The sequence below is a fragment of the Heterodontus francisci genome, chromosome 18 (genome assembly GCF_036365525.1).
Source record: "Heterodontus francisci isolate sHetFra1 chromosome 18, sHetFra1.hap1, whole genome shotgun sequence".
NCBI classification, from domain to species: domain Eukaryota; kingdom Metazoa; phylum Chordata; class Chondrichthyes; order Heterodontiformes; family Heterodontidae; genus Heterodontus; species Heterodontus francisci.
In genome coordinates this window covers 88,699,872-88,714,509 of record NC_090388.1, presented here as the reverse complement: position 1 = coordinate 88,714,509, position 14,638 = coordinate 88,699,872, and the positions used below count along the sequence as shown (strand labels likewise).

Sequence of the window (14,638 nt, the reverse complement as noted above, 5' to 3'; positions counted from 1 at the left end):
ATGAGAGGCATAGATAGGGTAGATAGCCAGAGTCTGTTTCCCATGGTAGGGGTGACTGAAACTAGAGGGCATAGATTTAAGGTGAGAGGGAGGAGGTTTAAAGGGGATCAAAGGGGTACATTTTTCACACAAAGAATAGTGGGTATCTGGAATGAGCTGCCTGAGGAGGTGGAGGAGGCAGGAACAGTAGCAACATTTAAGAGGCATCTGGACAGGTACTTGAATGAGCAAGGCATAGAGGGATATGGAATTAATGCAGGCAGGTGGGATTAGTATAGATAGGCATTATGTTCGGCATGGACACGGTGGGCCGAAAGGCCTGTTTCTTTGCTGTACGACTCTATGACGCTAAAGTATTCATGAAGAATCATGTCCATGTCTTCCACCTCCATACACAAATTACCTTTTTGGCTCTAATTGGTCCTACTCTTTCCTTAAATATTCTGTTGCGCTTTGTATTTATAAAACATCTTTGAGTTTTCCTTAATTTTACTTGCCAATATTTTTTCATGCCCTCTCTTTGCTTTCTTAATTCTTTTACTTTCATCCCTGCATTTTTTGTTCTTCTCTAGGGTTCTGCACGATCAGGCTCTCGGTATCTGACATAAGCTTGCTCTTTTTGGTCTTATTCCACTCTGTATGCTCTTTGACATCCAGGGGGGGTCTAAAGTTGGGAATCCCACCCTTTTTCTTTGTTGGACCATATTTGTTCTGAGCCCTCTCTATCGCCTCCCACTCTGACACTAATTTACCTTCAAGTAACTTTTTCCAGTCCACTTTTGCCAAATCACATCTCAAATTAGTCAAATTGCCCTTTCCACAATTTAAAACTTTACTCTTGGTCTATCTTTATCCTTTTCCATGACTATACTAAATCTAATTGAATTATGATCACTGCGACTAAAATGCACTCGCACTGATACCCTTTCCACCTGCCCAGCTTCATTCCCTAAAACTTAATCCAAAACAGTTCCTTCTCTTTTTGAGCTTGCTATGTGCTGGCTATAAAAGTTCTGCATCCACTACTTTTTACACTGATTTTGTCCCAGTTAATATTAGAGTAGTTGAAATCTCCGACTAATACTGCCCTATTGTTTCCGCACGTCTCAGAAATGTCTCTACATATTTGCTCTTCTATCTCCCTCTGATTATTTGGAGGTCTATAGTACACTCTGAACAGTGTCAATGCCCCTTTTTTGTTCCTCAGTTCAATCCACATGGTCTCATTTGATCCTTCTCCTAGCATGTCATCCCTCCTCACTGCTGTAATTGTTTTCTTTTATTCCTCTCTCTACCTGTCTGAAAACCCTGTAACCAGGAATATTCAGCTACCACTCATTTCTTCTCTAAGCTAAGTTTCAGTAAAAGCTATGTTACCGTACTTCAAAGTGTTTATCTGTGCCCTCGGCTCATCTGCCTTATTCACTCGACTCCTTGGCTGGAATTTTACGCACTCCCAAAGAGCGGGAAGGTGGCAGGGAGGTGGGGGGGGGGGTGGGTAGCGTTATATGGAGCGGGAGGCTCAGGGGGCCTTTCTCGACCCACTCCACTGCCACTTTACGCAGGGCGGTGGCGGCAAAAACAGCCCGCCCTCCCCAGGCCAATCAACGGCCTCTGCCTGCCTGTGGCAAGCAAGCGGCCCAGGCCCCTGTTAACAGCAAGCGGCTCTCTGATGGCCTGGAAGGGCCCTCATGATTGGGCACCCTGTGCCCGACCGAGGGCTTCCCCCGCTGCCCCAACCACCTCCAACACCCAACATGCCGCCCCCCCGTCCCCCCAATTGACCAGCCCGACCGATCAGCCCCAGCGAGACAACAAAAACTTACTTTGGTTCTGGGACCTCCCTGATGCATCGCAGTGTCTGCAGCTCAACTTCCAGCTCACTGATTCTGAGCCGAAGCTTCTCGAGCCACCGACATGTTTTACCTGGATCACACTGGCATCCAGGAGCTCCCACGTCATGTAGTCGTAACACATCACCTGCCCTGCCATTTGATTAGGTGATTATTTTTTACTTAAGTAACTTATAATCAACAAAGTGACTCCTGGCAACACAGCCCGGCGAAAACATCATCGCGTACTGCAGCGTCTGCTCGCCACTTCTCCCCTCTTCACCCCCATCCCCCTCCCCTCAACCTGTCGCCCACTCACTCCCCACTTCGCCACTTCTCCTCTCTCGCCCACTCACTTCCCTCTTCACCCCCATCCCCCTCCCCTCAACCTCAACCTGCCGCCCACTCACTCCCCACCTCGCCACTTCTCCGCCCGCGGCCACTCAGTTCCCGCTTCACCCCCTATTCCCCCCGCCCACCAACCACGACCTGTCGGCCACTCCCTCCCCGCCTCGCCACTTCTCCTCCCTCGGCCACTCACTTCCCGCTTCACCCGCCACCCCCACCCCCCCCCCCCCCTCCCCACCAAACCCCGACCTGTCGCCCATTCACTCCCCGTCTCGCCACTCACTGTCCGCCTTCCACCTGTCAGCCATTTCTTCCCCCTCTGCTCTGCCTCTGCTCCTCGATCCCTCCCGCAATCGCTGTCTCTCTTCCCCACATGGAGGAAGCGGAGGAGGGAGAGAGTGATAAAATAGGCAGGGGAGGGGAGTGAGCGGCAAAGCGAGTGGCTGAGACAGGGAGAAGTGGCAAGCAGATGGGTGTAGGTGAAGAGTGGTGAAGAGAAGCGCAATGGCAGGAGGAAGCGGGGTACTGTTGGGGGTGGGATGGGGGTGACAATTGCAGCCATTTGAGGGGGATTGGGTTTCATTTGCTTTAGTGATAAATTGAGCAGCGCCATATTTATTACTGGCAGCTGCCTGAGACGTCGCGGATGGTGACGTTTCACTCGGCGCCATCTTTATTACTAGCAGCTGCCTGAGATGGTGACGTTTCAGTGCATGAGGCTGCATTTGTGCATGTATCAGTTCTGCGCCACCTAGTGGCTATGCTGTCAACAAACGCAGCCGATAATTAATAAACCCTACGACTCCCAATAAGCTTTATTACTGCTAGTAAACTTTACTAATATTAATAAAATCTTACGGTTACTGATAAATTACTTGAGTTTTGAAGATAAAGCTTTCGGAACGTTCCCCTCAAAGCAGCAATATCAGCAAATCAATTTACTACTTTCCTGTGATGTCACACCTCGAGTTCCTGCTCTGTTTTTAAACTCTCTCTCTGCCCCCCAGATGAGCGTTACTACTCCTGGAGTTCCTGCTCTGTTTTTAAACTCTCTCTCTGCCCCCCAGATGTGCTTGACTGCTCCTGGAGTTCCTGCTCTGTTTTTAAATTCTCTCTCTCTCTGCCCCCCAGATGTGCTTGACTGCTCCCAGAGTTCCTGCTCTATTTTTAAACTCTCTCTCTCTCTGCTCCCCAGATGTGCTTGACTGCTCCCGGAGTTCCTGCTCTGTTTTTAAACTCTCTCTCTCTCTGCCCCCCAGATGTGCTTGACTGCTCCTGGAGTTCCTGCTCTGTTTTTAAACTCTCTCTCTCTGCTCCCCGAATGTGCTGGACTGCTCCCAGAGTTCCTGCTCTGTTTTTAAACTCTCTCTCTTTCAGCCCCCCAAGACGTGCTTGACTGCTCCCGGAGTTCCTGCTCTGTTTTTAAACTCTCTCTCTCTGCCCCCCAGATGTGCTTGACTGCTCCTGGAGTTCCTGCTCTGTTTTTAAACTCTCTCTCTGCCCCCCAGATGAGCTTTACTGCTCCCGGAGTTCCTGCTCTGTTTTTAAACTCTCTCTCTCTCTGCCCCCCAGATGTGCTTGACTGCTCCCAGAGTTCCTGCTCTATTTTTAAATTCTCTCTCTCTGCCCCCCAGATGTGCTTGACTGCTCCTGGAGTTCCTGCTCTGTTTTTAAACTCTCTCTCTCTCGGCCCCCCAGATGTGCTTGACTGCTCCCGGAGTTCCTGCTCTGTTTTTAAACTCTCTCTCTCTCTGCCCCCCAGATATGCTTGACTGCTCCCGGAGTTCCTGCTCTGTTTTTAAACTCTCTCTCTCTCTGCCCCCCAGATGTGCTTGACTGCTCCCGGAGTTCCTGCTCTGTTTTTAAACTCTCTCTCTCTGCCCCCCAGATGTGCCTGACTGCTCCTGGAGTTCCTGCTCTGTTTTTAAACTCTCTCTCTCTCTGCCCCCCAGATGTGCTTGACTGCTCCCAGAGTTCCTGCTCTATTTTTAAACTCTCTCTCTCTCTGCTCCCCAGATGTGCTTGACTGCTCCCGGAGTTCCTGCTCTGTTTTTAAACTCTCTCTCTCTGCTCCCCGAATGTGCTGGACTGCTCCCAGAGTTCCTGCTCTGTTTTTAAACTCTCTCTCTTTCAGCCCCCCAAGACGTGCTTGACTGCTCCCGGAGTTCCTGCTCTGTTTTTAAACTCTCTCTCTCTGCCCCCCAGATGTGCTTGACTGCTCCTGGAGTTCCTGCTCTGTTTTTAAACTCTCTCTCTGCCCCCCAGATGAGCTTTACTGCTCCCGGAGTTCCTGCTCTGTTTTTAAACTCTCTCTCTCTCTGCCCCCCAGATGTGCTTGACTGCTCCCAGAGTTCCTGCTCTATTTTTAAATTCTCTCTCTCTGCCCCCCAGATGTGCTTGACTGCTCCTGGAGTTCCTGCTCTGTTTTTAAACTCTCTCTCTCTCGGCCCCCCAGATGTGCTTGACTGCTCCCGGAGTTCCTGCTCTGTTTTTAAACTCTCTCTCTCTCTGCCCCCCAGATATGCTTGACTGCTCCCGGAGTTCCTGCTCTGTTTTTAAACTCTCTCTCTCTCTGCCCCCCAGATGTGCTTGACTGCTCCCGGAGTTCCTGCTCTGTTTTTAAACTCTCTCTCTCTGCCCCCCAGATGTGCCTGACTGCTCCTGGAGTTCCTGCTCTGTTTTTAAACTCTCTCTCTCTCTGCCCCCCAGATGTGCTTGACTGCTCCCAGAGTTCCTGCTCTATTTTTAAACTCTCTCTCTCTCTGCTCCCCAGATGTGCTTGACTGCTCCCGGAGTTCCTGCTCTGCTTTTAAACTCTCTCTCTCTCTGCCCCCCAGATGTGCTTGACTGCTCCCGGAGTTCCTGCTCTGTTTTTAAACTCTCTCTCTCTATGCCCCCCAGATGTGCTTGACTGCTCCTGGAGTTCCTGCTCTGTTTTTAAACTCTCTCTCTCTGCTCCCCAGATGTGCTGGACTGCTCCCGGAGTTCCTGCTCTGTTTTTAAACTCTCTCTCTCTCTGCCCCCCAGATGTGCTTGACTGCTCCCGGAGTTCCTGCTCTGTTTTTAAACTCTCTCTCTCTGCCCCCCAGATGTGCTTGACTGCTGCTGGAGTTCCTGCTCTGTTTTTAAACTCTCTCTCTGCCCCCCAGATGAGCTTTACTGCTCCCGGAGTTCCTGCTCTGTTTTTAAACTCTCTCTCTCTCTGCCCCCCAGATGTGCTTGACTGCTCCCAGAGTTCCTGCTCTATTTTTAAATTCTCTCTCTCTGCCCCCCAGATGTGCTTGACTGCTCCCGGAGTTCCTGCTCTGTTTTTAAACTCTCTCTCTCTCTGCTCCCCAGATGTGCTTGACTGCTCCTGGAGTTCCTGCTCTGTTTTTAAACTCTGTCTCTCTGCTCCCCGGATGTGCTTGACTGCTCCCGGAGTTCCTGCTCTGTTTTTAAACTCTCTCTCTCTCTGCCCCCCGATGTGCTTGACTGCTCCCGGAGTTCCTGCTCTGTTTTTAAACTCTCTCTCTCTGCCCCCCAGATGTGCTTGACTGCTCCCGGAGTTCCTGCTCTGTTTTTAAACTCTCTCTCTCTCTGCTCCCTGGATGTGCTGGACTGCTCCTGGAGTTCCTGCTCTGTTTTTAAACTCTCTCTCTCTCTGCCCCCCAGATGTGCTTGACTGCTCCCAGAGTTCCTGCTCTGTTTTTAAACTCTCTCTCTCTCTGCCCCCCAGATGTGCTTGACTGCTCCCAGAGTTCCTGCTCTATTTTTAAATTCTCTCTCTCTGCCCCCCAGATGTGCTTGACTGCTCCCGGAGTTCCTGCTCTGTTTTTAAACTCTCTCTCTCTCTGCCCCCCAGATGTGCTTGACTGCTGCTGGAGTTCCTGCTCTGTTTTTAAACTCTCTCTCTGCCCCCCAGATGAGCTTTACTGCTCCCGGAGTTCCTGCTCTGTTTTTAAACTCTCTCTCTCTCTGCCCCCCAGATGTGCTTGACTGCTCCCAGAGTTCCTGCTCTATTTTTAAATTCTCTCTCTCTGCCCCCCAGATGTGCTTGACTGCTCCCGGAGTTCCTGCTCTGTTTTTAAACTCTCTCTCTCTCTGCTCCCTGGATGTGCTGGACTGCTCCTGGAGTTCCTGCTCTGTTTTTAAACTCTCTCTCTCTCTGCCCCCCAGATGTGCTTGACTGCTCCCAGAGTTCCTGCTCTGTTTTTAAACTCTCTCTCTCTCAGCCCCCCAGATGTGCTTGACTGCTCCCGGAGTTCCCGCTCTGTTTTTAAACTCTCTCTCTCTGCCCCCCAGATGTGCTTGACTGCTCCTGGAGTTCCTGCTCTGTTTTTAAACTCTCTCTCTCTCTGCCCCCCAGATGTGCTTGACTGCTCCCAGAGTTCCTGCTCTATTTTTAAACTCTCTCTCTCTCTGCTCCCCAGATGTGCTTGACTGCTCCTGGAGTTCCTGCTCTGTTTTTAAACTCTCTCTCTCTCTGCCCCCCGATGTGCTGGACTGCTCCCGGAGTTCCTGCTCTGTTTTTAAACTCTCTCTCTCTCTGCCCCCCAGATGTGCTTGACTGCTCCCAGAGTTCCTGCTCTGTTTTTAAACTCTCTCTCTCTCTCTGCCCCCCAGATGTGCTTGACTGCTCCCAGAGTTCCTGCTCTGTTTTTAAACTCTCTCTCTCTGCTCCCCGGATGTGCTGGACTGCTCCCGGAGTTCCTGCTCTGTTTTTAAACTCTCTCTCTCTCTGCCCCCCGATGTGCTGGACTGCTCCCGGAGTTCCTGCTCTGTTTTTAAACTCTCTCTCTCTCTGCCCCCCAGATGTGCTTGACTGCTCCCAGAGTTCCTGCTCTGTTTTTAAACTCTCTCTCTCTCTCTGCCCCCCAGATGTGCTTGACTGCTCCCAGAGTTCCTGCTCTATTTTTAAACTCTCTCTCTCTCGGCCCCCCAGATGTGCTTGACTGCTCCTGGAGTTCCTGCTCTGTTTTTAAACTCTCTCTCGTCCCTCTCTCCCCGCTTGCACCCTCCCTCCCCCGCCCCCGATGTCCTCTCCTGCTTCCGGAGTTCCAAGACTGTTTTTAATCTCCCTCTCTCCCCTCAATGTGTTCTGCTGCTCCCAGAGTTCCTGCGCTGCTTTTAATCTCTCACTTTCCCGATGTGCTCTGTAACTAGTGGAGCGCTGCAAGGATCAGTACTGCAGCCTCAACTATTTACAGTCTATATTAAACCAAGGGCAATGTATCCATCTTTGCTGATGATACAAAGCTGGGAGGGAAAGTAAGCTGTGACAAGGTTACAAAAAGGCTGTAAAGGCATATAGACAGGTTAAACGAGTGGGGAAGAAGGTGGTAGTTGAAGTATAATATGGGGAAATGTGAAATTGATTACTTTTGTAGGAAGAATAGAAAAGCAGAATATTTTGTAAAATGGTGAGAGACGTTTGTTATTCAGAGGGATTTGGGTGTCCTCGTACACAAATCAGGCAACTGCAGGCAATTAGGAAGGAAAGGCTATATTCATCTTTATTGCAAAGGTGTTCGAGTATAAGAGTAAGAACATCTTGCTGCAAATATATACCTAGAGCACTGCATACAGTTTTGATCTCCTGACCAAATAGGGGGTACAGTGAAGGTTCACCAGATTGGTTTCTGGAATGAAAGGGCTGTCCCATGAGGAGAGATCGAGTAGACTACACCTATGTTCTCGGGAGCTTCGATAAATAACAGCTGATCTCATTGAAATATATAAAATTCTTCAGGTGTTTGGCAGGGTAGATCTGGGAGGATGTTTCTTTAGCAGAGAAGTCCAGAATTAGGGGTCATAGTCTCTGAATAGGGGTCTGTCATTTGGACCTGCGATGCGAAATTTCTTCACTCATAAAATCATAGAATGGGTACAGCACTGCAGGAGGCCATTCAACCTTTTTTGTCCATGTTGGCTCTCTGCAAGAGCAATTCACCCTGTCCCACTCCCCTGGCCTTTCCCCATAGCCCTGCAAATTTCTTTCTCCTCAGATAATTCTCTTTTGAAAACCACAATTGAATCTGCCTTTTATTCGTTTCACGGGATGTGGGCATCGCTGACTAGGCCAGAATTTATTGCCCATCCCTAATTGCCCTCGAGAAGGTGGTGGTGAGCTGCCTTCTTGAACCGCTGCAGTCCATGTGAGGTGGATACACCCACAGTGCTGTTAGGAAGGGAGTTCCAGGATTTTGACCCAGCGACAGTGAAAAAACGGCGAAATAGTTCCAAGTCAGGATGGTGTGTGACTTGGAGGGGAACTTGCAGGTGGTGGTGTCCCCATGTATTTGCTGCCCTTGTCCTTCTAGGTGGTAGAGGTCACGGGTTTGGAAGGTGCCTCCTGAGTAGTCTTGGTGCATTGCTGCAGTGCATCTTGCAGATGGTACACACTGCTGCCACCGTGCATCAGTGGTGGAAGGAGTGAATGTTTGTAGATGGGGTGCAAATCAGGCGGGCTGCTTTGTCCTGGAGCTTCTTGAGTGTTGTTGGAGCTGCACCCATCCAGGCAAGTGGAGAGTATTCCATCACACTCCTGACCTGAGCCTTGGATTTGGGGAGTCAGGAGGTGAGTTACTCGCCGCAGGATTCCTAGCCTCTGACCTGCTCTTGTAGCCACAGTATTTATATGGCTACTTCAGTTCAGTTTCTGATCAATGGTAGCCCCTAGGATGTTGATAGTGGGGGATTCAGCGATGGTAATGCTGTTGAATGTCAAGGGGAGATGGTTAGATTTGCTCTTGTTGGAGATGGTCATTGCCTGGCACTTGTGTGGCGCGAATGTTACTTGCCACTTATCAGCCCAAGCCTGGATATGGTCTTGCTGCATTTCTACACGGACTGCTTCAGTATCTGAGGAGTCGTGAATGGTGCTGGACATTGTGCAATCATCAGCGAACATCCCCACTTCTGACCTTATAATGGAGGGAAGGTCATTGATGAAGCAACTGAACATGGTTGGGCCTAGGACACTACCCTGAGGAACTCCTGCAGTGATGTCCTGGAGATGATTGACCTCCAACAACCACAACCATCTTCCTTTGCGCTAGGTATGACTCCAACCAGCAGAGAGTTTTCCCCCTGATTCCCATTGACTCCAAGGAGCTAGGGCTCCTTGATGCCATACTCGGTCAAATGCTGCCTTGATGTCAAGTGCAGTCACTCTTACCTCACCTCTTGAGCTCAGCTCTTTTGTCCATGTTTGAACCAAGGCTGTAATGAGGTCAGGAGCTGAGTGGCCCTGGCGGAACCCAAACTGAGTGTCAGTGAACATGTTATTGCTAAGCAAGTGCCGCTTGATGGCACTGTTGATGACACCTTCCATCATTTTACTGATGATTGAGAGTAGACTGATGGGGTCGTAATTGGCTGGGTTGGATTTGTCTTGCTTTTTGTGTACAGGACATACCTGGGCAATTTTTCCACATTGCTGGGTAGATGCCAGTGTTGTAGCTGTACTGGAACAGCTTGGCTAGGGGTGCGGCAAGTTCTGGAGCACAGGTCTTCAGTACTATTGCCGGAATATTGTCAGGGCCCATAGCCTTTGCAGTATCCAGTGCCTTCAGTCGTTTCTTGATATCACATGGAGTGAATCGAATTGGCTGAAGACTGGCATCTGTGATAGAACCATAGAAAAATAACAGGAGGCCATTCAGTCCATCATGTCCGTGCCAGCCGGAAAAAAGAACTAGCTGCCCAATCTAATCCCACCTTCCAGCTCCTGGTCCATAGCCTTGCAGGTTACAGCACTTCAGGTGCATATCCAGGTACCTTTTAAAAGAATTGAGGGTTTCTGCCTCCACCACCATTCCTGGCAGTGAATTCCAGACACCCACCACCCTCTGGGTGAAAAAGTTTCTCCTCATGTCTACTCTAATCCTTCTACCAATCACCTTAAATCTGTGCCCCCTGGTACTTGACCTCTCTGCTGGGGGAAACAGGTCCTCCATTTCTACTCTATCTAGGCCCCTTATAATTTTGTACACCTCAATTAAGTCACCCCTCAGCCTCTTCTGTTCTAAGGAAAACAACCCTAGCCTATCCAATCTTTCCTCATAGCTGCAACTTTCGAACCCTGGCAACATTCTTGTAAATCTCCTTTGTTCTCTCTCCAGAGCAATTATGTCTTTTCTGTAATGTGGTGACCAGGACTGTACGCAATACTCCAGCTGTGGCCTAACCAGTGTTGTATATGGTTCCAGCATGACATCCCTGCTTTTGTATTCTATACCTCGACCAATAAAGGAAAGCATTCCATATGCCTTCTTCACCACTCTATCTACCTGTTCTGCCACCTTCAGGGACCTGTGGACATGCACGCCAAGGTCTCTCAATTCTTCTACCCCTCGCAATATCCTCCCGTTTATTGTGTATTCCCTCGCTTTATTTTCCCTCCCCAAATGCATTACGTCACACTTCTCTGGATTGAATTCCATTTGCCACTTTTCTGCCCACTCAACCAAATCATTGATATCATTCTGGAGTCTACAGCTACCCTCTTCACAATTAACTACACAGCCAATTTTTGTGTCATCAGCAAATTTCCCTATCATGCCTCCCACATTTAAATCATTAATATATACCAGAAACAGCAAGGGATCCAACACTGAGCCCTGTGGAATGTCACTGGAAACAGCTTTCCATTCACCAAAGCATCTGTCGACTACTGCCCTTTGTTTCCTGGCCCTGAGCCAATTCTGATCCAACCTGCCACCTTCCCCTGTATCCCATAGGCTTTCATTTTATTGACCAGTCTTGGGATCTTGTCAAATGCCTTATTAAAATCCATGTAGACCACATCCACTGCACTACACTCCTCAAAAACTCAATTAAGTTAGTAAGACATGAGCTTCCAAAAGAACAAAGAACAGTACACACAGGAACAGGCCATTCGGCCCTCCAAGCCTGCACCGATCATGATGCCTGTCCTAAACTAAAACCTTCTGCAATTCTGGTGACCGTATCCCTCTATTCCCTTAACAAATCCATGCTGACTATCCCTGATTAATCCGTGCCTTTCTAAGTGACAGTTTATCCTGTCTCTCAGAATAGATTCTAACAGTTTACCCACCACCGAGGTCAGACTGACCGGCCTAAATTATTTGGCCTATCCCTCACACCTTTTTAAACAACAGTACAGTGGACAGCACAGTGGCGCAGTGGTTAGCACTGCAGCCTCACAGCTCCAGTGACCCAGGTTCAGTTCTGGGTACTGCCAGTGTGGAATTTGCAAGTTCTCCCTGTAACTGTGTGGGTTTCTGCCGGGTGCTCTGGTTTCCTCCCACAGCCAAAGACTTGTTGGTAGGTAAATTGGCCATTGTAAATTGCCCTTAGTGTAGATAAGTGGTAGGAGAATTGTGGGGATGTGGTAGGGGGTCATGGAATTAATGTAGAATTAGTATAAATGGGTGGTTGATGGTCAGCACAGACTTAATGGGCCAAAGGGCCTGTTTCAGTGCTGTTTCTCTCTATAACATTTGTAGATCTCCAATTGTCTGGTACCTCTCCTGTATCTAGTGAGGATTTGAAGATGATCCTCAGCGCATTTGCTATTTTCTCCCTGGCTTCCTTTAACAACCTGGGATGCAATCCATCCAGCCCTGGCGATTTGTCCACTTTCAAGGATGTCAGACCTTCTAGCACTTCCTCTCATTATGCTGGGGACTTCAGGAGGAGGCCGAGATGGATCATCAACTTGGCACTTCTGGCTGAAGATTGTTGCAAATGCTTCAGCCTTATCTTTCGCACTGATGTGCTGGGCTCCCCCATCATTGAGGATGGGGATATTTGTGGAGCCACCTCCTCCAGTTAGTTGTTTAATTGTCCACCACTATTCACGACTGGATGTGGCAGGACTGCAGAGCTTAGATCTGATCTGTTGGTTGTGGGATCACTTAGCTCTGTCTATCGCATGCTGCTTTTACTGTTTGGCATGCAAGTAGTCCTGGGTTGTAGCTTCAAGGTGGACACCTCATTTTTAAGTATGCCTGCTGCTGCTCCTGGCATGCCCTCCTGCAGTCTTCATTGAACCAGGGTTGGTCCCTGGTGTGATGGTAATGGTAGAGTGGGGGGTATGCCGGGCCATGAGGTTACAGATGGTGATGGAATACAATTCTGCTGCTGCTGATGGTCCACAGTGTCTCACGGATGCCCAATTTTGAGTTGCTAGATCTGTTCAAAATCTATCCCATTCAGCACGGTGTGCCTCCAGCAAACTGTCAGGCAGTGCTTTCTAGATTTTAACCACGCAAGACGTTTTTCATCATGTCGTCATTGCTACTTCAGAGTGATGAATCTTTGGAATTCTCTACTCCAGAGGGCTGTGCATGTTCAGTCGTTGAGTACATTCACAGTGAGATTGATAGTGCCCAGAATCTCAGAAAATCAAAGGATAGGGTGGGAAAGTGATGTTGATATAGAAACTCAGCCAGGATTTAATTCAATGTGGAGCAGCTTCAAAGGGCCAAAAGGCCTACTGCTAATGTTCTTGTATCTTGTTTCGACAGGAATGCTGGTTCTATCAGCTGTATGCAGTGCTGACCCATGCTGGGTTATCAGGCTTTGGGCACTACACAGCGTATGTGAAGTCCTTCACAGATTCCAGCTGGTACCACCTGGACGATGCCTGCGTGTCACGGGTAAGAGTCACTGTGAACCAGCAATTGGGAAGTTCAGGGAGAGGGACACTACTTTAAAATCAAGGATGGTTAAGAGGCCAGAGTGCAGATATTTCAGAGCATTGTGGAGCTGCGGGAGATTTCATAGATAGGGGAGGTGTGAGGTATTGAGTGATTTGAAACAAGGATGAGAATTTTAAAACCAAGGCATTGTTTGACCAGGAGCCAATGTGGGTCAGTGAGCAGAGGGTGATAGGGGAACGGGACTTGGTGTGAGTTAATGTAGGTCAGCGAGCAGAGGGTGATAGGGGAACGGGACTTGGTGTGAGTTAATGTAGGTCAGCGAGCAGAGGGTGATAGGGGAACGGGACTTGGTGTGAGTTAATGTAGGTCAGTGAGTACAGGGGTGATAGGGGAACGGGACTTGGTGTGAGTTAATGTAGGTCAGTGAGTACAGAGGGTGATAGGGGAACGGGACTTGGTGTGAGATAATGTAGGTCAGTGAGTACAGGGGTGATAGGGGAACGGGACTCGGTGTGAGTTAATGTAGGTCAGTGAGTACAGGGGTGATAGGGGAACGGGACTTGGTGTGAGTTAATGTAGGTCAGTGAGTACAGGGGTGATAGGGGAACGGGACTTGGCGTGAGTTAATGTAGGTCAGTGAGTACAGGGGTGATAGGGGAACGGGACTTGGTGTGAGTTAATGTAGGTCAGTGAGTACAGGGGTGATAGGGGAACGGGACTCGGTGTGAGTTAATGTAGGTCAGTGAGTACAGGGGTGATAGGGGAACGGGACTCGGTGTGAGTTAATGTAGGTCAGTGAGTACAGGGGTGATAGGGGAACGGGACTCGGTGTGAGTTAATGTAGGTCAGTGAGTACAGGGGTGATAGGGGAACGGGACTCGGTGTGAGTTAATGTAGGTCAGTGAGTACAGGGGGTGATAGGGAACGGGACTTGGTGTGAGTTAATGTAGGTCAGTGAGTACAGGGGTGATAGGGGAACGGGACTCGGTGTGAGTTAATGTAGGTCAGTGAGTACAGGGGTGATAGGGGAACGGGACTTGGTGTGAGTTAATGTAGGTCAGTGAGTACAGGGGTGATAGGGGAACGGGACTTGGCGTGAGTTAATGTAGGTCAGTGAGTACAGGGGTGATAGGGGAACGGGACTTGGTGTGTGTTAATGTAGGTCAGTGAGTACAGGGGTGATAGGGGAACGGGACTTGGTGTGTGTTAATGTGGGTCAGTGAGTACAGGGGTGATAGAAGAACGGGACTCGGTGTGAGTTAATGTGGGTCAGTGAGTACAGGGATGATAGGGAACGGGACTTGGCGTGAGTTAATGTAGGTCAGTGAGTACAGGGGTGAAAGGGGAACGGGACTTGGTGTGAGTTAATGTAGGTCAGTGAGTACAGGGGTGAAAGGGGAACGGGACTTGGTGTGAGTTAATGTAGGTCAGTGAGTACAGGGGTGAAAGGGGAACGGGACTTGGTGTGAGTTAATGTAGGTCAGTGAGTACAGGGGTGAAAGGGGAACGGGACTTGGTGTGAGTTAATGTAGGTCAGTGAGTACAGGGGTGAAAGGGGAACGGGACTTGGTGTGAGTTAATGTAGGTCAGTGAGTACAGGGGTGAAAGGGGAACGGGACTTGGTGTGAGTCAAGACACGGGCAGCAGAGTTTTGGATGACCTCAAGTTTACGGAGGGTAGAATGTGGGAGCCTAGCCAGGAGAGCATTGGAATAGCCTAGTCTAATAAAGGCTTGAATGGGGGTTTCAGCAGCAGATGAGCTGAGACAGGGGCGAAGTCAGGAGATGTTACAGAGATGGAAATAGGCGGTCTTAGTGGTGGCACATA

The 14,638-nt window shown here is 49.3% G+C and overlaps 1 protein-coding gene across 6 annotated transcripts in view; it reads left to right on the top strand.

Moving 5' to 3' along the window:
• LOC137379762 (ubl carboxyl-terminal hydrolase 18-like) overlaps nucleotides 1-14,638 on the top strand; it is a 287,737-nt gene that overhangs the window by 261,749 nt on the left and 11,350 nt on the right. For all 6 annotated transcript variants that reach the window (XM_068051108.1, XM_068051106.1, XM_068051105.1 and 3 more), the window contains one exon: nucleotides 12,677-12,808. In XM_068051108.1, the coding sequence (XP_067907209.1) occupies nucleotides 12,677-12,808 (132 nt within the window). The remainder of the gene's footprint in view (nucleotides 1-12,676; nucleotides 12,809-14,638) is intronic.